This window comes from Perognathus longimembris, chromosome 13 (assembly GCF_023159225.1).
Source record: "Perognathus longimembris pacificus isolate PPM17 chromosome 13, ASM2315922v1, whole genome shotgun sequence".
Classification (NCBI taxonomy): domain Eukaryota; kingdom Metazoa; phylum Chordata; class Mammalia; order Rodentia; family Heteromyidae; genus Perognathus; species Perognathus longimembris.
Genome location: NC_063173.1, coordinates 17446789 through 17472623, shown reverse-complemented (window position 1 = coordinate 17472623; position 25835 = coordinate 17446789). Strand labels below are relative to the sequence as shown.

The window sequence follows — 25835 nt, the reverse complement described above, 5'->3', positions numbered from 1 at the left end:
TATCATGGAGAATATACCTGTAATCTCAGTTTATTAGGAAGTGAGATTGAAGCTTGGACAAAGATACCATCTTGTCCAGTAAGACTGATGTGGAGGCTTGAACCTGTATTCATAGCTATACTCAGGAGGTCCTGAATAGGACTGAGCCCCAAGACCGCCTGAGCAAAACTAAGAGATCCTGTCTGAAAGACAACGAAATGTAAATAAGGACTAGGGGTGTGGCTTAAGTAAACGGTGTCCCAGGGACCACATCAGTATCACCAGAAAAAGTTAAGACTCTTATCATTTGCTTTACTCAATCTACAGCTATTTTAAATTACATTACATAGCACTTGTAGCAAGTCAGACACGTAAATATAAAATGTGTTACAAAAACATTTAGCCAGGTGCTGATGTCTCACACCTATAAGCCTACTCAGGAGGCTGAGATTTGAGGATTGTGGTTCAAAGCCAGCACAGGCATGAAATTCTTATCACCAATTAAGCAGAAAAAAAAACAACAAAAAGCCAGAAGTGGAGCTGTGGCTTAAGTGGTAGCATGCTAGTCTTGAGCAAAAGGGACAGTACCCAGGCCCTGAGTTCAAGCCCTAGGATTGGTGTGCACACATGCACACACATACACACACATACACAAAATTTTAAGCTTTATCTTCATGTATTCCCAAAATATAATATGGACTATTGCCCCTCATTAAATAGCTAGTAAGTGGGCTGGGAATATGGCCTAGTGGTAGAGTGCTTGCCTCGCATACATGAAGCCCTGGGTTCGACTCCTCAGCACCACATATATAGAAAAAGCCAGAAGTGGTGCTGTGGCTCAAGTGGCAGAGTGCTAGCCTTGAGCAAAAAGAAGCCAGGGACAGTGCTCAGGCCCCGAATTCAAGCCCCAGTACTGGCAAAAGACAAAAACAAAATAGCTAGTAAGTACAATATTCCATCAAAAACATGCATTCCACTTTTAGTACTATATATTTTGTAATACAATAGACAAGATAGAAAACAGGCACTAAAGATTTAACTAATTAAAATAAGCTCAGAGTGACTTTTAATATGCCAATGGATGTTGATGGAACACATGTAACAAGTGCAACATGTTTTAGACCAAAATTAATGAGAAAGAAAAGAAACAAAGTTTTTCCTTTTTGACAACACTAGCCAATATCATTAGTCAAATGGCTAATACAGATATACTTAGTGAAGAACTTGGAAGAGTCATTCTGGCATTTGAAACAGCTATGTACAGTATTACCAAGGTCAGTATATATACAAACATTGAAGAGAAACCAGGTCAAACATTTAAAAACAGATTTCACTATACATCAAGTACAAAACTTGGGCAAAGAAAGAAGACATTTTTAAAAAGTCAGGAAAGCACATTATCAGAAAAAACAGTAATAATTATACTACATTAATACATCATTCCAAGGGGGGGGGGGTTGCATTTTTTTCAATGCACTAGCTTCAAAGTTAAAAAAAGAAAATAAGACAAATTAGCTGCTTTTATCAAGAGCAGCTATGTATTCACATAATTGTTTCAAAAGAAAGCCTATTAACAACAATGATTGTTTAATGCTACAACTTTACAGCAAAGACAAAACTAAATATAGCAGCAAATTCACAAGGCAGTACTTCCACAGAATTTTATCACTCCATGGTTTATGCAATGCCTACAAAGTGCTCCCAGTTGAAGATACAAGTATAATTCACAATAAAAAAAAAAATCAACACACAGGTACTTCAGAGGCCAAGTAGTACTGAGTCTTAGCATTGTATGCTTATAATAAAGCCCTTGAGTCCTTTCTACAAGTCACTACATACAGGAAAGATTCCTTTATTACAATGCAACAGCAAACTATGCACAGATCACCATCACAGTGGTTAACCCTGCAACAGCTGACGTAACATCCAACAGTGACTGGTATCCTCTAGAAAACAGTCCGATAAGATTAGACAAAAGCCTGATAGAGCAACTGTTGAAATACAGCTTTCAACTGCAATTCACAAATAAAAGTACTAAAAGGTATTTCAGTAAAACTACTGATACCAACCAATCAAGGAAGTAATTGAAATAAGAATTCTAGCAGTGATTTCCTATTTTCCTCTCATCACAGTTTTTGAGGGAGGGGGAAATGAGCAGTTCAGTATATAGTAAGGCTGACAGAGCGGTTCATTTTCTTTCCAATAAGTCGAGAGGTTCTATTACTCTGGGTGGTAGACCTAGTGGCCATCCGGTCAGTGAAGAGTACTCTTTCCTCAGCTGCAGCTTTTGCCATCTGAGCTTTCTTGAGCTCTCTGAGGATAAAATAAGAAATAAGATTTTTTTGTTTGTTTACCTGATATATTAATCCTAGGAAGAGATTCTAAGAGGACAAACACAAACTGTACTGTCAATTGAGAAAATCTACATACTATCATTATTCTCAGATATAAATGATAAAAGGATAAATAACATGAAATTTTAACATACTCAATTTTATTTAGGACTGGCAAAAAAAAAATTCTATCTCAAAAAAATAAACTGGGAGGTGGAAGCATGGCTCAGTTGGCAGAGTACATCAGGTATAGAGTTTCAGTCCCAGTGTCGGAAGGGAAAGGGAAAAGGAAAAAAGGGGAAAGGAAAACAGAAAAATTAAGCTAGATGGGATGCCAGGAGCGCATGCCTGCATTTTTACCCACTCCTGGGGCTGAACATCTCCACTCAAAGCCAGGCTGGGCACAAAAGTCCATGAGACTTTTAACTCCAATTAATCACTAAAAAGCCAAAGTGGAGCTGTGGCTCAAAGTGTTAGAGCACTAGCCTTGAGCAAAAGAGCTCAGGGACAGCCGCCAGGCCCTGAGTTCAAGCCCCACAACCACCACTACCCCCCACACCAGTGTGTGTGTGTGTGTGTGTGTGTGTGTGTGTGTGTGTGTGTGTGTGTGTGTAAAAAATAAAAAGCTGGGTGTAGTAGTACATACTTCTCTACTCAGGAGGCAGAAGTAGGAGGATCACAATGTAAGACTGACCTGGGCAAAAATGAGACCTCATCTGAAAACAAAGCAAAAAAGCTGTAGGTGTGGTTAGACAGTGACCTAGCAAGTGTAAGGCCCTGAATTCAAAACTCTATACCAAAGGGCAGGGGGGGGGAAGTGATTTGTGGTTACTAATACCACTATTTCTCTTCTTCTGATATTCTTTCCCCAAGTATGTAGAAAGGGAAATATTTTTGCCAAAGGGTCTGAGGAACAAAAAACTGGTATAGGCTCTTCTAGCTTTTTCTCTTTTAGTCAAATGGGGACTATTACAATTTGTAAACACATATTAGTCTTGTGTGTAACTACAAAGCTTATTTAACTACATAGATTTAATAGTTAAATTTCCAAGGTGTAACAACCTATCAAGTTACGGCAGCTTTTGATGGCAGAAAGTCTAAATAACCTCTTATTACAATCTGAGAATGAGAAAGAAAAACAGAACAGAACAAATGGTACTTACTTCTGCAAAAGTGAGTTTTTAAACTTTTCAGCATTCAATTCTATTCTTAACTGTTCTGCACTCTTTCTAGATGCAGACAACAATACAGAATGCTTCACCAGTGCCATTGCTGAAGGTCTTTTCTCTGGATCTGGATGAATCATAACCTTAGAAACAAAAGTAAAATTGAAATAGAGACATATCACTTTACCCTTTGATCAAGTGCTTCGTATAAAGAATGCTTACTTTTAGCAACTCTGTAAATTCCTGGGAAAGCACTTGGGGAATCCGAGGTAATCGACCCTGTCTGATTTCATGCCATTGGTCTCCATTTCTGGGAAGAGGTTCAGCACCAGCAGCACACACCACCGTGAGGGCGAGGGCAAAAATATCTGCTTTTGGTAGGTGAGTATAGTTCTGGAAAAAAAAAATTTTTTTTTGGAAGATTAATAACAATGTTAAAATGGTCAAAGTAAAAGATGGCAATTTAAGGTATTAGATGAAAAAAAATTTTAAACCCTCTAATATCACATCTAAGTTATGTATTCATTCTTTCTTTTTTTTTTTTTTTTGCCAGTCCTGGGGCTTGGACTCAGGGCCTGAGCACTGTCCCTGGCTTTTTGCTCAAGGCTAGCACTCTGCTACTTGAGCCACAGCGCCACTTCTGGCCATTTTCTGTATATGTGGTGCTGGGGAATCGAACCCAGGGCCTCATGTATATGAGGCAGGCACTCTTGCCACTAGGCCATATCCCCAGCCCATAAGTTATGTATTCAGAAACCAAGCTAAATTGTGGATTTTTTTTTTTTTTTTTGGGTGCTGGTCCTTGGTTTAAACTCAGGGTCTGGCTGCTGTTCCTAACCTTTTTTGCTCCAGGCTAGTGCTCTGACACTTGAGCCACTGTTCCACTGTTCCAGTATTTTGCTGGATAATTGGAGATAAAAATCTCAGGGACTTTCCTGCTTCGGTTAGCTTTGAACAGCAATCTTCACATCTACTCCTTAGCATTTTTGATCAAGGCTAGTGCTCTATACCTTGAGCCACATTCTCTACTTCTGGTATGTTGATTATTAACTAGAAATAATAATAATAGTCCCTCAGATTTGTCTTCTGAGGCTAGCTTTGAACCTTGACCTGAATGAAGATCTCAGACTCCAGGAGCAGCCAGAATTATAGGCATGATCCCCCAGTGGCTGGCCTGACATGGTTTTTATTTTTTTTGTTTTGTCAGCTGTGTGCTTGAACTGCGGGGCTGGGTGCTGTCCCTGAGCGTGTTTGCTTAAGTCTAGGGCGCTACTACTCTGAGTCACAGCGCCACCTCTGGTTTTTTGGTGGTTAGCTGGAGACAGGAGTTTCATGGACTTTCCTGCCCAGGCTGGGCTGGCTTTGAACCACAATTGTCATATCTCAGTCTCCTGAGTAGCTAGGATTATAGGCATGAGCCACCAGCGCCCAGCTTCTAACATGATTTTAAAATACTGAAAAACACTAACATTCAAACACACTATGTGATTTTAACATTCTACCAGTACTGTATGGGCATACTTCTTTAACTATAATACTACTGCTATTACTCTGGTAATAGTTTCTATTTCATTAGTTGTTGTTTTTTTTTTTTTTTGGGGGGGGGGCCAGTCGTGGGGCTTGGACTCAGGGCCTGAGCACTGTCCCTGGCTTCTTTTTGCTCAAGGCTAGCACTCTGCCACTTGAGCCACAGCGCCACTTCTGGCCATTTTCTGTGTATGTGGTGCTGGGGAATCGAACCCAGGGCTTTATGTATACGAGTCAAGCACTTTTGCCACTAGGCCATATCCCCAGCCCTAGTTGTTAAATTTTTGACAAATGCTAGTTTGTATTCTTCTATCAACTGATAGGTATTACAAAGCAAATACTAATATATGTAAAGAGAAAAATTACCTCCTGTAAAACTTCATTTGCAAGAAAACGGCTATCACCTTCTTCAACTTGTGGACTAGAGATTCTTGTTACATGTCCAAGATCACCTAGAACATTGAAAAAAAGTGTAACCAAGAATTCAAATCAAAAGTCTCTCTTAATTTTAACATAATAATCCAGTTACCTGTCTTACCTATTTTAAACATAACTTTATTGGATATCCACTCATCTTCATCTCCTTCTTCAGAAGTAGCATTTGGGATTGAAGTTCGAGATATGAAAATATTACCTGTTAAAAAGTTAAGTAAGTAAGCTACACTAATAGTACAATCAAAGCTTACAAACAGTATCAATCAAACATCACATAGGAAACTTTATCTATTCCAAAATAAGTAAGAACCAGACCATATTTCCTTGGAATTTGTTTTCAAGATTAGCAATGACCTCTGAATATAAGAAATTCACCTATTAGACCTTTGTCACCTGCATATTAATCTCCACCAATTTATCAATGAACATCACAAAAATAACATAAGTAATCGTGATGCTTCCAAAGCTCAATTTTTACTTTTACATTTTTTTTTTTTTTTTTTGGCCAGTCCTGGGGTTTGGACTCAGGGCCTGAGCACTGTCCTTGGCTTCTTCTTGCTCAAGGCTAGCACTCTGCCACTTGAGTCACAGCGCCACTTCTGGCCATTTTCCGTATATGTGGTGCTGGGGAATCGAACCCAGGGCCTAATGTATACAAGGCAAGCACTCTTGCCACTAGGCCATATCCCCAGCCCTTACATTTTGTTTTTGTACTGATCCTTGAAATCAGGCTTGGGCACTGTCCCTGAGCTTTTGTGCTCAGGCCATTGACTCCTGTGCTATGTTAATTCAGTGATAGCTTCACTTTATTCATAAGGCTTTTATGCTTTTGCCAGTCCTGGGACTTGAACTCAAGGCCTGGGTACTGTCCCTGAGCCTCTTTGTGGTCAAGCCTAGCGTTCAACCACTTGAGAGAGAGCGTCACTACAAGTTTTTTGTGAGTAGTTTATTGGAGATATAAGTCTCATGGACTTTTCTAACTGAGCTGGCATTGAACAGTGAAGATCAGCTCTCAGCCTGAGTTGCTACGATTACAGGTGTGAGCCATCGGTACCTGGCTTTTGTACAGACTATTTTACCGTACTATTTATAATTTAAATATTTTTAAATGTCACATTCCTTTACATTTTTTATCCTTTGTTTCTTGTAATATAAGGTCTACTATATCTTAACACTTGATGCAACATAAAAAGTTAAGCCTTACTAATTCAGATTTACTGCTACTACTCCAAACACATTTTTCCTTTTGAAACTATTAGCTTCAATGAGTTCCTTTATAGATAAAAATTTCTACATAGGAGCTGGGGATATGGCCTAGTGGCAAGAGTGCCTGCCTCATATACATGAGGCCCTGGGTTCGATTCCCCAGCACCACATATACAGAAAATGGCCAGAAGTGGCGCTGTGGCTCAAGTGGCAGAGTGCTAGCCTTGAGCAAAAAGAAGCCAGGGACAGTGCTCAGACCCTGAGTCCAAGCCCCAGGAATGACCAAAAAAAAAAAAAAAAAAATTTTTTTTCTACATAAAACTCAGAATATGAGTAAAATAACCTAAATTCTTGCTAATCAACACATTTCTACAGTCTACAAATTTAAAACCTATAAAACTCAACTTACATCAGGCGCTGAAGCTTGTAATCCTAGCTACTCAGGAGGCTCAGATCTGAGGATCATGGTTTAAAGCCAGCCTAGGCAAGAATGTCTGAGACATTGGAGACATTATTAGCTCCAATTAACCACCAGACAAGCAGAGCTGTGGTTCAAAGTGGTAGAGTGCTAGGCTTGAGCAACAGAGCTCAGGGACAGTGCCCAGGCCAAGTTCAAGCCCCACCACCAAAATAAAACAACCAACCTCAACTAACAAGCAAGCACATAGCCTAAAATGACTTGTCTGATTCCATCAACACTTGTTACAACTTTCTATTTATAAGAAATATAGGGGGCTAGGGATATGGCCTAGTGGCAAGAGTGCTTGCCCCGTATACATGAGGCCCTGGGTTCAATTCCCCAGCACCACATATATAGAAAATGGCCAGAAGTGGCACTGTGACTCAAGTGGCAGAGTGCTAGCCTTGAGCAAAAAGAAGCCAGGGACAGTGCTCAGGCCCTGAGTCCAAACCCTAGGACTGGCCAAAAAAAAAAAAAAAAAGAAATATAGGGAAGAGGGCTGGGAATATGGCCTAGTGGTAAAGTGCTCGCCTCATATTCATGAAGCCCTGGGTTCCATTCCTCAGCACCACATATATAGAAAAAGCCAGAAGTGGCACTGTGGCTAAGTGGTTGAGTGCTAGCCTTGAGCACCAGGGACAGTGCTCAGGCCCTGAGTTCAAGCCCCAGGACTGGCAAAAAAATATATATATATAAATAAATGTATATATATATATACATATGAAACAAGCTAAATACGTAAGAAAGCAGCCAATCAAATCTAGAAGAAAGGCTTATTCTGTAAACAAAGCAAGGAAAGAATAAAACCTACAAAAGTAAATACAACCAAATGCATTACATGGTCCTGAAGTAGATACCAATTTGAACAAATCAACTGTGAAATTTTAATATGGTCTGGTAGAGAAAAATAAACAGTCTTTAGTCTCCCCATCAGAGCCACACTTTCAAGACTATGTAGTTCCTATAAAAACAGTGAAAATTTCAAGCCATTAATGAATATTATCTCAATTTTCTTTGGGAAAAAAGAGGTTAAAAAAAACATAGCGCAAGAATTAAAGTTAGGGGGCTGGGAATATGGCCTAGTGGCAAGAGTGCTTGCCTAGTATACATGAGGCCCTGGGTTCGATTCCCCAGCACCACATATATGGAAAACGGCCAGAAGGGGCGCTGTGGCTCAGGTGGCAGAGTGCTAGCCTTGAGCGGGAAGAAGCCAGGGATGGTGCTCAGGCCCTGAGTCCAAGGCCCAGGACTGGCCAAAAAAAAAAAAAAGAATTACAGTTAGGAAAAGTCGTGCGTGCGTGTGTGCGTCTGTGTGTCTTGGGGCTTAAACTAAAAGGTGTGGGCTCCTGTCCCTGAGCTTTGTGCTCAAGGATAGTGCTTTACCACTTGAGCCACCACTCAACTTTCAGCTTTTTGGTGATTAATTGGAGCTAAGAGGCTCATGCACTTTCCTGCCTGGTTTGGCTTTGAGCTGAGATCCTCAGCTCTCTATCTCCTGAGTAGCTAGGATTTACAGATGTGAGCCATGGATGCCTGGTAACAATGAAATAACAATTTCCATACTGTCAAATGAATCTGTAGAATGAATCCGAGGTAGGTTTTCAGTCGATAAAGCCACCAAGTGACTTATTCTTTATAACCCCCAAATAGCACAGGATCAAGGATCTGAAATACTTACTAGGTTTTATGTCCATGTGAACCAAAGACATTGAATGAATGTATCTCAAACCCCGACCAACTTGCAAAAGGAGATCCTTTAACTCTGCTTCTGTAAAGTAACTCATGATTCTGCAGTTTTCACTTATAGCATCAGCTAAACTTCCACCTATCAAAAATAGCAGAAATTAACATTTTCTTCTCTTGGAAAGTCTTTATTTTGCTCAAACAAGAAAGTGACAGTCTGTAGGGTCACCAAAAAAAGCCAGAAGTGGAGCTGTGGCTCAAGTGGAAGGGCACCATCCTTGAACAAAAAAATAAACTTAGGGACAGCACCTAGGCCCTGAGTTCATAATTATCAAGTTTGGTTTTGGCTTTTTGTTTTATGGTTTTGTTTTTTTTCTTGGCACCAGTACTAGGGATTGGAGTCAAGAGTTTTCTATTCTTGTTCTACCACTTGGGCCACACCTCACCCTCTGGCTTACTGATGATTAGTTGTAGATACAGTGTCTCATGGGTTTGTCTGCTCTGGCTAGTTTCCAATCTTCATCTGCAGATCTCAGCCTCCTTGAATAGCTAGGATTATAGGTGTCAGCCATCAGCACTCAGCTTTAAATTTCTACTTATTGTTTTAATTGTTAATAAGTAACATAGTCATACATATAGAGAAGACAATTTAAAAGTTCACTCACTTAAGATACTCACAGCAACCCAGCTAGATCACTTTCCCAGACTAAATTAGTATGCCAGATGGGGGTGCCAGATCAGAGCTTGAACAAAGGGAATCGCTTACTTACTCTTGCCTGGCACTATACCAGTTGAGTTATACCTTCAGAGTCGTGTGTGTGTGTGTGTGTGTGTGTGTGTGTGTGTGTGTGTGTGTGTGTGTTTTTACATGCTGATAATGAGGCTTGAACTCAGCATGTGTTTGTGTGTTTACATGCTGATAATGAGGCTTGAACTCAAGACCTGGGTACTATCCCTTAACTTTTCTGCCCAAGACTGGTACTCGACCACTTGAGTCACATCTCCACTTCCAGCTTTTTGGACGTTGCTGCCTGGGCAGGCTTCGAACTGATATCCTCGGAACTCAGCCTCCTAAATAGCTAACATAATAGACATAAGCCACCAGTGCCCAATCCTGAATCCAGCTTTTTGCTAGTTAATTGGAGATGAAGTCTCTTGAACTTTTCTGCCCAGACTGCTATTTCTCTGGTCTTAGTTTTCTGAGTAGCTAAGACTACAGGCATAGGCCATTCATACACAGATTCAATAACTTTTTTGTTTCGCCAGTGCTGGGGCTTGAACTCAGGCCATATTCCCAGCCCAAGATTCAGTAACTTTAACATAAATGGTAACTTGAATTTATTTTTCTGAAAACCATTCTACACTAGTCTTGGGGCTTTCTGCCTAGGTGCTGTCCCGGGCTTATTTTCGCTCAAAGCTAGTGCTCTACTACCTGAGCCACAGTTCCACTTCCAGCTTTTTCTAAGTCATTTATTGCAGATAAATCTCATGGGAGGGCTGGGAATATGGCCTAGTGGTAGAGTACTTGCCTTGCATACATGAAGCCCTGGGTTTGATTCCTCAGGACCACATAAACAGAAAAAGCCACAAGTGGTGCTGTGGCTCAAGTGGTAGAGTGCTAGCCTTAAGCAAAAAGAAGCCAGGGACAGTGCTCAGGTGCTGAGTTCAAGCCTCAGGAATGGAAAAAAAGAAAAAGAAAAAAAAAGACTCTCAAGTCTCTCACAGACTTTCTGGCCGGGTTGGCTTTGAACCCAGATCCTCAGATCTCAGCCTCCTGCAAGTGAGTCACTGGTACCCAACTTTGTTTATACTTGTAAAAACTTTCTAAATTCATACTTTGTCTCAATAGTAGGATTACTATTATTATTGCTTGGTGCTTAAGAAATAATAAAAGCACCAGAACAGTAAAAGGTTAAAAAAAAGCAGTATTTAGTCAAGACAGAAGGTCCTACAACTTGAAAACTAACTAATGAAATGTCAAATGTTTTTTGTCTTGGGGCTTTGGCACTATCCCTAAGCTTCTTTTGCTCAAGGCTAGCACTGTACCACTTGAGCCACAGTGCCAATTCCGGCTTTTTCTGTTTATATGGTACTGAGCAATCAAACCCAAGGTTTCATGCATGCTAAGCAAGCACTCTACCACTAAGCCACATTCCTAGCCCTCAAATTTATTATTTGTAAAACCAAAATAGGGGCTCCTGTGAAGCTGAAAAAAAAAGGGCTCTGACTCAAATGGTAGATCCTTGAGCAAAAAACCTAAGGGACAAAGCCAAGGCTGACAATGACACACACATACAAAATAAAATAAAAATACAATAAAAATATTGTCCAATCTCAGATTTTTTTTTTGCCAGTTCTGGGGCTTGGACTCAGGGCCTAAGCACTGTCCCTGGTTTCTTTTTGCACTCTGCCACTTGAGTCACAGCGCCCCTTCTGGCCTTTTCTAAAAATATGTGGTGCTGAGGAATTGAACCCAGGACTTCATGTATGCGAGGCAAGCACTTTTGCCACTAGGCCATATTCCCAGCCCCTCAGATTTTTTTTTTTTTTTTTTTTTTTGCTGGTCCTGGGAATTGAACCCAGGGCCTGGGTTGTCCTTGAGCCTTTGTGTTCAAGGCTAGTGCTCTACCACTTGAGCCACAGTGCCACTTCTGTTTTTTTTGTTTATGTGGTACTGAGGAATCAAATCCAGGGCTTCATGCATGCTAGGCAAGCACTCTACCACTAAGCCACATTCCTAGCCCTTTTATTTGCTTTTTGTCAATACAAAGTTTTTTGAACTTGGAGCCTCACACTTGCCAGGCAAACAACTCTGCCACTTGAGTTATTACTTTCAGTCCTTTTTTTGTTTTTGCCAGTCCTGGGGCTTGCATTCAGGGCCTGAGCCCTGTCTCTGTCTTCTTTTTGCTTAAGGCTAGCTACCTCTTGAGCCACAGCACCATTTCTGACTTTTTCTGTATACATGGTGCTGAGGACCAAGACTTCATGTATATGAGGCAAACACTTTACCATTATGCGATATTCCCAGCCCTGCTCCAGTCCTCTTTGCTTTAGCTATTTTTTAAATAGGAGGGTCTCCTATTTGGGCCAAGACTGTATCTACTGCCTTCAAAGTAGAAGAGATCACACGCACATGCTACCATCCTTGGCTTTGAGATAAAGGTCTCACTTTTTGCCTGGGCTGACCTCAAACAACACAAATCTCTTATCCTTACTAGTAGCTAGGATTGTAGGCATGAGCCACCACTCCTGGCCTTCAGATATTCCTTTAGAGATGCCAAAAGTTAACTAAGACCATTTTAACTACTATGTAGTTAACATACTATGACATAAAACAAGGATACCAGAATATACAAAGGAAAGGCCACTCACTCAAGAAGACTATTTCATAGTACTATAATCTACTATCTGAAATTTTGTTACCATATTATTTACAAGGTGCTTCTGAGGTAAGATTTTCAATGCAATTGCACGCAAAATTCGTTACACCTCTGATCATTACATCTATAAGACATGAGAGGAAGCTGAGGATATAGTTCAATGGTAGAGTACATGCTTTACTTTGCACATTTGAGGCCCTGAGCTCTTTCCCCAGCAGTGCCAAAAGAGAGAAAAACTTAAGATAATAATGTATCTCATTAGGGTTCATTTTTCAAGCTCACTTAAATTATTACATTACTTACCATTACAATATTCATTTTGTATAAGCATATGATCATCTTCTGCCCAGGCAGAGTAATATCGAACGACATGAGAATGCTGTCCAAGCACTGCGTGAGCATATACTTCTCTCAAAGCGTTCTGCCTTGGAGAGATTAAACATTAACAGAATTATCAAACATTTTTACTTAGCACTAAATCAAATCAACTTTACCTTAAGCTTTAATAAAATAATTTGACTTTTATACTATTATGCTAAAAAGCAACTTCCTTAAAAGGGGGCTTGCTATAGCTGATTTTAAAGCCTACCTTGTTTGTTTGCTTTTTGGGTTTTTTTTAATTAACATCCATGAATCTGTATTATGATGAAGCCTGATATTTCCTCAGTTCTAGGGCCATCGAATTTTCTGACCAGTCTTTTTTGTTTGTGTGTGCCAATCTTGGGGCTTGAACTTAGGACCTGGGTGCCGCCCCTAAACTTTATTTTTGTTCAAGGATGGTGCCCTTCCACTTGAGCCACAGCTTCTCTTCTGGCATTTTTGATGGTTAATTGAAGATTAGTCTCAAACTTTCCTACCCAGGCTGGCTTTAAAACTGTGATCATAAGAACTCAGCTTCGGGGGCTGGGGATATAGCCTAGTGGCAAGAGTGCTTGCCTCGTATACATGAAGCCCTGGGTTCCATTCCCCAGCACCACATATACAGAAAATGGCCAGAAGTGGCGCTGTGGCTCAAGTGGCAGAGTGCTAGCCTTGAGCAAAAAAAAAAAAAAAAAGCCAGGGACACAGGGACAGTGCTTAGGCCCTGAGTGGAAGCCCCAGGACTGGCAAAAAAAAAAAAAGATCTGAGCTTCCTGAGTAGTTAATATTACAGGTGTAAGCCACAGGCGCCTGACTCTGACAATCTTCAGTAGAAGCCTTTAGAAAAATCTTAAAAAAAAAAATTGGGGAGGATAGGAGGAGCACAGTCTGGGCTCAAACTCATAATCCTATGTGAATGAAATCATAAGTTAATACTACCATGCATATAAAATTAGGCTCTAAAATGAACTATATTACTTACCAAGACCAGTAAAGACTGTTACAAAATTAAAAGGATATGGTTAAATCTGTAGCTTCTCAAAAAGTAAGAGTTCAGTATGCAATAACATAGGAGACAAAAAAAAACGAAACGAAAAATGCTTAATACATACTCATCAACAGAGCCCGCCAATGGCTTTTTTGATCGCTTAATGGCATAAACACATCCATCCAGCCTCTTCACACACTTAAATACAGATCCAAATTCTCCAGACCCAATTTTCTCCAGCTCATGAAATTCTGTTGTGTATCGTGACTTCATATTGCTTTCAGTAATTGTAATTCTCTGTAATAAAAACAATATTGAGCTGTGGCTCAAATGGTAGAGTGCCAGCTTTGAGTGGAAAAAACTAAGGGATAACACCCAGGTCCTGAGTTCAAGCCCCATTACCACCATCAAAACAAAATAAAACAATATTCTACCTTTGTAAAATTGATTCTTTTTTTTTGCTATGGTGACACAACAGTATGTAAAATTTTAAAATCATTCTACCTTACATTTTATTGCTTATTTAACATTTACCCTAACTTATTAGGGAACAGAACATCAAATTTCTGAACTAGCTAAAAGCAACTTATAAACCAGTGGGGTGGCCTATACCTATAATCCCAGCATTTCAAAGGCTGAGGCAGGATTACCAGTTTGCTATCAGAATGGGCTATACAATAAAACCCTGTTTCAAAAACAAAAACCACCAGTAACAAAAAAAAAAGTCATTTACTTTAGCAGGTCTTGTTTCATCTTCGAACTCACAATCACTGACTTCCATATCTTCACAAGAACTAAAAAAAAACAAACACATATTTTTCATAAATATATCTAACAGACGTTGAGAGCCAAAGCTTTATTTATTAAGTATATAGGACAATTAGTTTTTATGGATTAAAAACAGGAAAAAGCACTTAATTTTGAAATCACAAGATTCAATCCAGCTGATGGGAAAAGTCCTTGCTAAGACAGGCTCACTAAACCACCACCACACATATCAAAACTAAAGCCTTTCTCAATCAACTCTGTGCTTGCCTTATTTTTGACATTAGGCCTGTTTTTTTATCCCTTCCTTTCTTATACTATTCCTTGCCTACAACCGGTTACTTCCCACTATCTCCTGAGCCAGTGCTACTAAGAGAAAAACGTTCAGAGCACAAATACACATAGGTGTGCAGACAAAGCAAACCATTAAATTACTTACTCATTCCAATACGTTCTCTTTCTTCGACGACACTGTCCTGAAGAATGAAGCAACAAAGAATCTGGAGTAAAAGGATTAAAATTCACTTGAGGAGTTGGTTGTGGGTCAAATTCTCTTTTTCCTGATCGTTCTGTGTCCGTGAATAGAGAGCAACCTCGGAGTTTAATAGAGCTGGAATCAATTCCTCGGGCTTTAGACAGCAAACTCTAGAGAAGAAAATAAAAAAACTTTTTGGATCCAAATCCAGTTTTCTCAATTTAATCCTTCAAACAAGCCTTTTAAGTGGCTTAATGTGTAGGAGAGGGCTGAGTAAGTTGCACAATAATAGAGTACATGCAATTCCATCTCCAGCACCCCACATACACACACACAAAAAAAGCAAAAACAAAAACAAAAAATATACCACACAGACTTGCTACATTACAAGCAAAACAAACGGCAGCTAAATTACGGGTGTTATGGGGGAATCCTACCTACCTATCTGAAAAAGCCAGCAAAGTAAGGTCTGTAATCCTAAAAGGAACATTCATGGTGACTAAAACGAGGTCCATTTCATTTTGCTCAAAGTTTACAATATCTTTCAACTACCTAAAAGTAGAAAGCCAGTATGCTTTAAAACCTCCCATCCCGCATCTAAATGAGGCTTTGAAAGCCACTGGAAGGACTCCGCCCCTCCCTAGCAGAGGGATCTTGCCCGGGGCAAGTCTCACAAACACCGAAGTTCCCCAGTGCACGTACTCCCGGGCGGTGACTAACGGTACTGGGGCTTTAGGTGGCCCGTGCAGGATCGCTTTAAAGGTATCAAAGCCTTCAGGTGTAATGTGAGCGTCCTCACTTGGAAGTGTCCCTTCCCATACAGTGACGTGGTCTCCTCAGTCCCAAGGGTGGTCACCTGCATACTCCGTGGCCATTCCACAAACAGGGACTCCACACACTCACCGCTCCAAGTCAGAACACACAGACCACTTCCTAGCCACACATCACTTGCCGCCCATTCGGAGGACACGATCAGCCCGAGGGCAGAGCGAAACGCACTGGCCCCCAAAAGAGACTCCAAAGCCAAAAACAACCTAGGACATCCCCCCGCTCCCCAAATAAAGAAAGGGCTTAAAAGCCACCCAGAGTTGCTTAGGGAGTTTCCAAGCCCGGAAACGCAGGGAGAGCTAGCTTTCCACTTCCAAGTGGCGGCGCAGACACAGACACAGACACACACACCCCTCCACACCTCCTCCTGATCCCCCCACGTCGCCACACACGCTACGAAACCAAAGCGCAGGTAATTTTGTTTTTAACCCACCTCCCTCTGCCCGCGCCGCCCCGATTACAAGCCCGATCGCGGAGGTTAAAAGGCACCATATGGCTCGGGAGTGTCAGGTGGCTGGGCCCGCACCCTCCCCCTGCACCTTTGCAACACCGGGCTGCAGGGGTCGTCGGGGCGGCAGCTCCCCGGGCACCTGGCCCGGCTCCCGCCCCCCTTGTGTTAAAAGAAGACGGTCCGGATGAGGCCCATTGTTCAGTTACATAATCTTAACGGCCAGCTTCTGGGCAGGGCTAGAAGAGGGGCTGCCAACTTTTTGGTGGCAGCGCCTGCGAGCGAGTGGGGTGCGGCCGGGCGGTTATGTAACCGAACCCCGGAGGCAGCGGAGACGCCGGCCTTTTTGTTGTTGTTATTGTTGTTTTAAAGGCCCGACCACCCCGCGTCCAGCCCGCTCGCTCACCTTCGGCGTGTGCGGGGTGTCGAAGAGCCGCAGCTTGCGGAAGGTCTTGTGCGGCGGGGTGCCCGGCCGGTCGGGCAGCGGCGGCGAGCAGGGCACCACGATGGCCCGCCTCGCCCCGCAACCGCGCGGGGACGCTTCCCCCGGGGCCCCGCATCGCACCGGCGAGAACGAGCTGCCCAGGAAGTAGGTGGCCGACGGGGACTTGACCGGCGACGAGGAGCCGAAGCCTTCCTCTTCCCACGAGTCGCCCTCCGCGCCGCCGCCCGCGGCGTCCGCGCCAGGGCTGGCACCCTGCAGCAGTAGATCCTCCTCCAGCTCCCCGGGACTCCCGGGGGCCCGGACGGGAGAGCGGCGGTGCTCCTGCCCCGGCTCCGCGGGGCTGCGCGCGGGCGGCAGCGGCGAGTCGGGTTCCTGAAAGGCCGAGTCCTCCCCGGTGCTGTGGCCGCTGCCCTCCTCCTCTTCCTCCTCCTCCTCCTCACAGTCGCTGCAAGGCGAGAAGATCAGCTTCTGCCGCAGCGTGCAGGCGGCTCGGGCGCGGCGGGGCGGCGGCTGCCGGCTCAGGAAGCTCATCGCTGGCTTCGGGTTGGGGCCGAGGGCCCGAGAGCCGAGGCCGGCGGAGTCCAGGTCGCGGTCGGCGCAGGGGGGCGGGTCTGCCACGTGCAACAGGGCGCGTCGGGCGGCGGCCGGCTTGCTCGGCGGCGGCGACCACTCCCGGGCGCTGGAGTCGGGGGCGCGGCGGCGGCGGGCACGGGGCGGACCGTCCCGAAGACGCTGGGTGGCTCGGGCGCCGAGGCCGGAGGGTCTCCGCCAGTCCAGCCGCAAGTTCAGGCTCCGCGGCTTCCCGCGACCGTTAACCACGTGAGAGTTCAGCCCACCAATCCCCGCCCAGCTCTAGGTTTGAAAAAAAGGGAGGGCGCGACGTAGCCCGCGGGGGCGGGACCGGCTACGCGATTTTGGCGCGAACCTGCTGGCTCCGCCCCCTTCACTCGGCTCGCCGCCCGGCCGGGGCGTGGCCGAGGGACCGGGGGGGCTAACCCGGCTGGGGTCCAGGCCCGGCTCGCCGCCCGGAGGTCGCTGCCGGAGGGAACCGTGCGGTCGTCCGCCGGAGTCGGCCAGGGGGCCGGGTGCGGCCGCCGACGGCGAGGCCCCTTGCAGCCCCACAGCTCCTGGGGGCCGTGCCGCTGGGACGTCCTGGGCGTGGCTGTGCGAAGTCACGTTCCGGTGGCAAGGTCTGGAGGGAGGGCGGCGACCGCGGCCTCGGGCTGTTTCCGAACCACTGGAGCTCACGTGGGTCGGCCGACCCCCCTTCCCCTCCCCCAAGGTCCAAGCGGGAAGGCCGAGCGAATGGAGTTCTCCCCGCTAGGACTCCAGCCGGCGCGATCTCCGCCCGTCCTCCCACCCCCACCCCCACCCCCGGTGGCCGTGAGTCCACACTCAGGCGGAGGCGAGCTCCGCCGGCCTTTGGTCGGCTCTGCTGCGGGGCTGGACTTCGCCTGGGTAAACAAGCCTAATCCAGTTCCGCCCCCACCCCTCCGGCCCCTTCCCCTCCCCCTCCCGCCGGCCCAGCCCTGCACTCCGGGATCACCGCGCTACTGCGGTGTTTTGCTTTGGTCCACGTTGACCCAACCGATGGACCTGACGTGCAGCTCTCCCTCGTCAGGTGACTCTTCCTTCCTGGCTTTTGTTTGTTTTGTTTTGCCTGGCCTGGGGCTTGAACACAGGGCCCTGGCGCTGACCTGGAGCCTCTTTATGTCCTTTGCCCCACCGCCTCGGGCTTTTACTGAGTAGTTTGTGGAGGGGTAAGGGTCTCTCGGGGACTTTTCAGGCTTGGAACCCGCCTGAACCTCAGATCTCATCCTCCTGTGTAGCTAGTTAGGCGTGAGCCACCGTCACCTGGCTGTTTTTTACTTTCTTCCTTTTTTTTTTTTTTTTTTTTTTTTTGCCTGTCCTGGTCCTTGGACTCAGGTCGTGAGCACTGTCCCTGGCTTTTTTTTGTTCAGGGCTAGCACTCTACCACTTGAGCCACAGCGCCACTTCTGGCCTTTTCTGTTTATGTGGTACTGAGGAATTGAACCCAGGGTTTCACGAATGCTAGGCAAGCACTCTACCGCTAAACCACATCCCTAGCCCCCTTTTTTTTCTGGTTTTTTCAGGACTCATTTTCAGAGTAGGAATTACCAGAGTCCAAGGACCTAAGATTGCCAAACCACCCTGCAGAAGATCAACTTGGATTCCCATTCCCTTTTTGTGAATTCTGGATGTCGATGTCTGTTTATGCGCATTTATTCTGATTCACATTGCTGGACAGGAGCCATGGGTTGAATGGCCTTTTACATTTATTTCTGTGGTCTTTTAGCCCTCTGTGAGTTCCTGCAGTTTTTGATGTATGCTATTCCAACACTTTTCAAAGGCTAAGGCCAGGAGCTGGGAATACGGCCTAGTGGCAAGAGTGCTTGCCTCATATACATGAAACCGAGTTCCATTCCCCAGCACCACATATATAGAAAACGGCCAGAAGTGGCGCTGTGGCTCAAGTGGTAGAGTGCTAGCCTTGAGCAAAAAGAAGCCAGGGACAGTATTCAGGCCCTGAGTTGGTACCTCAGGACTGCAAACTAACTTTAAAAACTGCAGGGAGGGGGCTGGGAATATGGCCACATGGTAGAGTGCTTGCCTCCTAAACATGAAGCCCTAGGTTGGATTCCTCAGCACCACATATACAGAAAAAGCCGGAAGTGATACTGTGGCTCAAATAGCAGAGTACTAGCCTTGAGCAAAAAGAAACCAAGGACAGTATTGATGCCCCAGGACTGCAAAAAAAAAAAAAGTCAGTGAATATAGCCCAGGCTGGCCTCCATCTTCTGACTGTCTCTCCTGCTCCAGCCTCTGTTGTGCTGGGATTATAACACCCATTTAACACATCGAGAATTAGTACTTAATCGCAGGCAATTTCCTGTGATCAAAACTGATGACCCAGGGGCTGGGGATATGGCCTAGTGGCAAGAGTGCCTGCCTCGTATACACGAGGCCCTAGGTTCGATTCCCCAGCACCACGTATACAGAAACCGGCCAGAAGCGGCGCTGTGGCTCAAGTGGCAGAGTGCTAGCCTTGAGCGGGAAGAAGCCAGGGACAGTGGTCAGGCCCTGAGTCCAAGGCCCAGGACTGGCAAAAAAAAAAAAAAAAAAAACTGATGACCCAATCAGTAAAGGCATTTGCTAACTGATACATAAACATGTCTTTTTGGAGGCTAACCCAAACTTTAAGCTAGGGCAGAACCAGAACTGCACTCCGGTCCATTTCAGCGAAAAGTATGCTCAGATACACAGTGGCCAGGACTAAAGGAGGTGTTGTTACCACTCTCCTCCTGCCAACTCTTATCCTTCTGTCACATCTGAGAACATTCTTGGATGATATAGTTAACATTGACTCAATTTTATGACAAATGTCAATAAAAAGAACATTCAAAACCTTTTATTGGTCATCAGCTTGAGTTGTGCTATTTAAGTGGGAACTTTCAAGCCCCCTAGATACCTGTTGAGTTTCTGCTGAAAGCCTGCTATATGAGTTCTGTGTCATGCTACCCCCCCACACACACAAGTGCTTGGATACACATATACACACACACACCCTTAGTGCATTCCCAAACTGTTTTATTAACAGCCTTAGCAGCTATCTCAAAGTATGTTGTTCCTATGCCCTTTTAGAAAAATGAGATTCTTGTTGATGGGGACCTTCTCTGCTATGTTTATTGTAATGATCTAATATATACTGGGCTCTCATTGATTAGAACCTAACCTGAAATGTTTTGCTTCCTAATTTAGCAGATTTGCTGATAAACTTGCCTGTATAAGACTTTGAGGAGTCAGGCACTGGTGGCTCAGACCTGTTATCCTAGCTACTCAGGAAGCTGAGATCTGTGGATCCTGGTTCAAAGCCAACCCGGGCAGGAAACTCTGTGAGACTCTTATTTCCAGTTAACCACCAGAAAACCAGAAGTGGCACTGTGGCTCAAAGTGATAGAGGACTTGCCTTGAGCTGAAGAGCTCAGGGACAGCTCCCAGGCCCAGAGTTCAAGCCCCATAATCATCAACCACAAAAAAGACTGAGGGGTTAGAATCATGGCTCAAGTTAATGGTGCACTAGCTACTAAACAAAAGTGTCAGATATCTCATTCAAAAACTAAATAAACATTACAATTTTACTCAATGAAAGTTTGTAAAAGTTAACCAATATCACATCTTACCTTTTTCCTTCTTAGACTGTATTTTCTTTTTCCTGTCTCAAATAAAAATATAAATGATAATTTCCCAGCTCACTTCCCTTCTCCGGAGGTAAACACTCTTAACCATGTTTTGTCTCCTTTCAGCTCCTATTTTGCTACCAGCTTCCCTAAAATGTACCAGAGCAAAAGGGCCTGGGAATAGTTTTAGTTCACAGTGAAACCCACAACAAATGTGTAGAGTGACTAGGGGAAAACAAGCATTTTTTTTTTAAGTTAAAAATGTTTATGATAGGGGCTGGGGATATGGCCTAGTGGCAAGAGTGCCTGCCTCATGTACATGAGGCTCTGGGTTCGATTCCCCAGCACCACATATACAGAAAATGGCCAGAAGTGGCGCTGTGGCTCAAGTGGCAGAGTGCTAGCCTTGAGCAAAAAGAAGCCAGGGACAGTGCTCAGGCCCTGAGTCCAAGCCCCAGGACTGGCAAAAAAAAAAAAAAATGTTTATGATAGAGTGCATCTTGGAGAGGCCCTGGGCTGATTCTCACATGGAACCACAACAAAACACTAGAGCCACTTACTTCCTCATAATGCCTTTGCTTGAATGTCCCTCAGACCTGCACTGGATACATCTTTGGTTAGCAGCTTGTGCTTGATTGGGTATTGCTGTTGTGGAATTGAGGAATGTGGGACATTTATTTTGTTTACTTGTTTTTCTCTCTCCCCTGCCCCCCCCCCCCATTTTGTCTTTATTTGGAGCCTAGCTCTAAGCCTCAGCCCCTCAGGAAGTGCTTAGTAAACGTTTCTGGAATGCTTGAAAGAAAATATAGTTATCTTTAAAACCAATTCAGAAATAAGAGACCCAACTCCTGGCCCTCCAACTAAGCACGTGGCACAATGTTATGGTTTAAATACAGCCACAACCTAACTGAAGTTTTAAGTGACTGTCCTAATTATTATTTTTTAAATTTCAGACGCAAGTAGAGGACACACTGTACTAAAGAGAAGGGTTCCAACTACTTGCCCTGAGGCATATCTAAGTCTGGTTTCTAGTCCTTTCCCCTCCCAGTGTTATTTCCAAGTGTAATGTTGCTTGGCAACTTTTGCAGAATCCACATGCTGTGGTAATGTTGCAATAACGGAGTAAAAATTGTATGTACAGCTGTGGGGAAAATAAACTTGTTTGTCTTCTTCAGACCCATTAGCCAGTAAAAAGGCTTTAATGCACTATTGTTAGCCCATTCAGTCTTCCTTGACAGCAAAACAGCCAAGATTTTTGCCCTAAAGTTTTATAATTGAGATTTCTAAACCAACTTCTCTACTTAAAATACATATAGCACAAGAGTCTGGGCGCATATTCTTAATAAAACATTAGCTTAATAAACACTAGCTTTGAAATCTTGTAGAACGAAGAACTTGTACTCACTAGGTGCTTTACCTCCAGCCTTCAGTTCCTTTCTACTGGGATGGAATGTAGTAGCTCTAGTTTTCTTTCATACTCCTCCTCCCTCTCCCTTCCCCCCTTTACAGATGTATAAAAGACTGGGGAAGTTGTTACTTATATTGACAATACTGGCCTGAGCTTGCTAGGCAAGCTTGCCAAGCTCTACCCCTAGTCCTTCCTCTATATTGTAATGAGTTTCAATAACTGAAAAGGTCACATTACAGAAATATCCTTAGCAGGAAATTGTAAATGCAGTATGCTATTTAAAAAAAAAAGCATAGGTAATTGGTTAATTTGCCTGTCCCTTGGGTTTGAGACATTTAGGAAATAAGCTGGATGGCTGAGAAGAATGAAGACAGCCAGACTTTTGCTGGTCATTTGTAATTCTTTATTCTGTGTTAAAATGACTGCAGCACTAAAGATGTGATAACTTCTTCAGTTGTGGGGGGCTGTCCTATTTGGCAGGGAAAGGAAATAAGATAGACATCCCATTGCTGGCCTTTTGTTAGCAACATGAGCTTGTTTGGGTATTGCTATGTTTTGATGATTCAGTGGTGAGTCACTTTTTAATGTTCTGTAAAAGGCTTGTTCAGCTCCAACAGTGTTGAGAGATGAGCTCATCCAGTAGCTAACTGGATAGAGAATCCAGCAGTGTGACATATTCAGCCAGTTGGAAGCACAAATGCATACATAGAAGATACTGGTTCCCAAATGCAGAAAGCAATTTTACTTGGAGGTCCTCTGTTGAGTGTCTAAGCACTGTTCTTTTTTTCTTTTTTTTTTTCAAGAATTTATTTCATTATAACAGATTAAAGGAGGGAGAAAGAGAAAGAAACATTTCCAGCTACTCATACAGGAAATGGGAGCTGAAGATTCCTCAAGCATCATTTTTAGCCTACTAAATACTTATTACCTTAATACAAGCTGGAACATGAGAAATATCCTGAATGTTAAGAGCTGGGGTGGGGGGAAGTAATTGGAGGAGCTGAGAGAGGAGGACATTTTAGTGATGGCCTATGATAGCCCTGAATTTAATGGCTTTTATATCTTGTTTCATCTTTATGAGAACTGAGAGGGTATTTTTATGTACATATTATGGACGAATAAAATGAAAGGTATTGGTAGAACTATAGCCCAGTGGTAGAGCACCTGCTTAAGTATGCACAAGGATCTGAATTTAACACTAGCACTAAAGGAAAAAAAAACTTGCAGAGATTTAAAAGTGCTTACATAAGCTGGGCGCTGGTGGCTCACACCTGTAATCCTAGCTACTCAGGAAGCTAAGAGCTGAGAGGATGGAGCTTCAAAGCCAGCCCAGGCAGGAAAGCCCTTGAAACTCTTTATCTCCAATAAACCACTAGAAAACCGGAAATGCCCTGTGGCTCAAGTAGTAGAGTACTGGCCTTGAGATGAAGATCTCAGGGACAGCGCCCAGGCCCAGAGTTCAAGCTCCATGACCAACAACAAAAAAGTGCTCACTGTTGGGGGACTGCAGGCCGGCTCCATCTCAGATTAGCTATGGAGGGCAGAGGCTGGTCCCATCTCCACTGAGATCTCCTGTCCCCAGAACTTCTGAGTTGAAGGCCACGCCCCCTCTGCCAGGATTCCTGGGGAGATTCCCCCTGGCAGTGAACAATAGTACCCCCCACCCCCAAATCCCTGGGCCAATTCTAACTAAAGTGATAGGTTTGTCCAAACAGATTCTATGTAACAGGTTGTAACCCCATTGGCCACCTGTGTGTGTGTGATCTGGCATGCTCTATAAGACACACACACACACACACACACACGTTTGCAAAGTTAAGTCCCTCCTGAGCCTACCCACTTCCCACTTTCCACTCTGGAAAGTATGCATTTGTTCAGCTTTTGCTTTGTTTTGCATTAATTAAGTTGTTCCTGCTTAAGTTTCTTTTATGTCTGCCTTAATTTCTCTTTTTCTTTTTTTGCCAGTCCTGGGCCTTGAACTCAGGGCCTGAGCACTGTCCCTGGATTCTTTTTTGCTTAAGGCTAACACTCTACCACTAGAGCCACAGCCCTACTTCTGGCTTTTTTCTGTTTATGTGGTGCTGAGGAATTGAACCCAGGGCTTGATGTATACGAGGCAAGCACTCTTGCCACTAGGCCATATCCCCAGCCCCGTCCCTGAGCTTTTTTTACTCAAAGCTAACACTCTGTTTTTGTTTCAGCCATAGCTCTGCTTCCAGCCTTTTTGTGGCTAATTGGAGATAATAGTCTCACAGACTTGCCTGCCCAGGCTGGCTTTGAACCTGGATCCTCAGAGGTCAGCTTCCTGAGTACCTAAGATTACAAGCACGACCTACCAGCACCTGGCAGGACCACAAGCTTTTATTGGGATCTGAATACATGAGGGTAGTCAATTATAGAAATCTGGATTACGGTGCAGTTGGCTTCGAGAGAGACTTGACCTTAAATGGTCAGGCCAGGGTGTCATTTTTCACAGGTGGGGTGGGGATGTGTCATTAAGAGCCTGTTCCAGTCATTGGGATGACATCAGCAGGCCAGGATGTGATTTATTCTCAATATCCAAGCTATCGTTCTCAGCCATCAGGTTTGCTAACGCTTTGCCTCACTCCTGCATTATTCCTACTCCACAGAGCATGGGGTAAGATGGAAGGTGAGAAATAACTGGGAGACTGGGTGGAAGCAGTCACTGGCCCCAGCTAGGCAGGAAATACTTGATGTGAGTTTGAAAAGTAGATCCAGAGGGATGCAGATATGCATTTTTACTTTTTTGTTTTATCATAAAACCCAAATGGTTTTATGTTTTATCATAAAAACCCAATGGTTTTATCAGCTCCTAGCTAATTCCATTTTTTGTTTTGTTTTGTTTCTGGTCAGTCCTGAGGGCTTGGAACTCAGGGCCTGAGCACTGTCCCTGAGCTGCTTCTTTTTTTTTTTTGCTCAAAGCTAGCACTCTACCTCTTGAGCCACAGCTCCACTTCTGGCTTTTTCTGTGTATGTGGTGCTGAGGAATCGAACCCAGGGCTTCATGCATGTGAGGCAAGCACTCTACCGCTAAGCCACATTCTCAGCCCAGCTTATTCCATTTGTAATAGACTGAATGATACATAAAAATATCAAAATTCCAGATGGGTGCTGGCGGCTCATGACTACAATCCTAGTTACTCAGGAGGCTGAAATCTGAGGATCACGGTTCAAAGCCAACCTAGGCAGGAAAGTCTGGGAGATTCTAACCTCCAATTAACCTCCAGAAAACTGGAAGTGGTACTGTGACTCAGGTGATGAAACACTAGCCTTGGGCTGGGGGGCTCAGGGGCAGTGCCCAGGCCCATGACTGACCAAAAAAAACCCCTAAGAACAAAAACAAAAAAAGGGCCTACCCAAGAGAGCCAAAGGAGGCCTATTATCTCTAAAGTGGGATAAGACATAGAAAAAAAAATTTATTTTATTTTATTTTTTGCCAATCCTGGGGCTTGGACTCAGGGCCTGAGCACTGTCCCTGGCTTCTTTTTGCTTAAAGCTAGCACTCTACCTCTTGAGCCACAGCACCACTTCCCACTATTTCTGTTTATGTGGTGCTGAGGAATCACGCAGGGCTTTGTGCATCCTAGGTAAGAAGCACTCTACAGCTAAGCCACATTCCCAGCCCAACAGATAGAATTTTGATACATGAATCCAGGACAGGCTTATTATACCTTGAATCTTAGTTCCTTAGGAGGCTGAGATCTAGAATATCGAGGTTGAAGGCAGCCT

At 44.1% G+C, this 25835-nt stretch overlaps 1 protein-coding gene across 1 annotated transcript; it reads right to left on the bottom strand.

Moving 5' to 3' along the window:
• Nucleotides 1-1013: 1013 nt before the first annotated feature.
• Wee1 (WEE1 G2 checkpoint kinase) lies at nucleotides 1014-17663 on the bottom strand. Its single transcript, XM_048360465.1, has 11 exons — nucleotides 16440-17663; nucleotides 14722-14927; nucleotides 14251-14311; nucleotides 13642-13814; nucleotides 12473-12594; nucleotides 8785-8931; nucleotides 5544-5639; nucleotides 5372-5457; nucleotides 3701-3871; nucleotides 3476-3621; nucleotides 1014-2292 (listed from the first exon to the last, which is right to left on the bottom strand). Exons 1-11 carry the CDS (start codon nucleotides 17007-17009, stop codon nucleotides 2139-2141), a joined length of 1932 nt encoding a protein of 643 aa, XP_048216422.1. The 5' UTR covers nucleotides 17010-17663; the 3' UTR covers nucleotides 1014-2138.
• Between the last annotated feature and the right edge of the window lie 8172 nt (nucleotides 17664-25835).

Excerpts from the sequence above, each read along its gene's own strand:
- Wee1 (XM_048360465.1), bottom strand. The coding sequence starts at position 17,009 with ATGAGCTTCCTGAGCCGGCAGCCGCCGCCCCGCCGCGCCCGAGCCGCC. Across the intron at positions 13,815-14,250 it reads ATGAAACAAGACCTGCTAAA|AGAATTACAATTACTGAAAG; the intron begins GTAAATGACTTT and ends TTTTTATTACAG. Across the intron at positions 3,622-3,700 it reads AATTTACAGAGTTGCTAAAA|GTTATGATTCATCCAGATCC; the intron begins GTAAGCATTCTT and ends TTTGTTTCTAAG.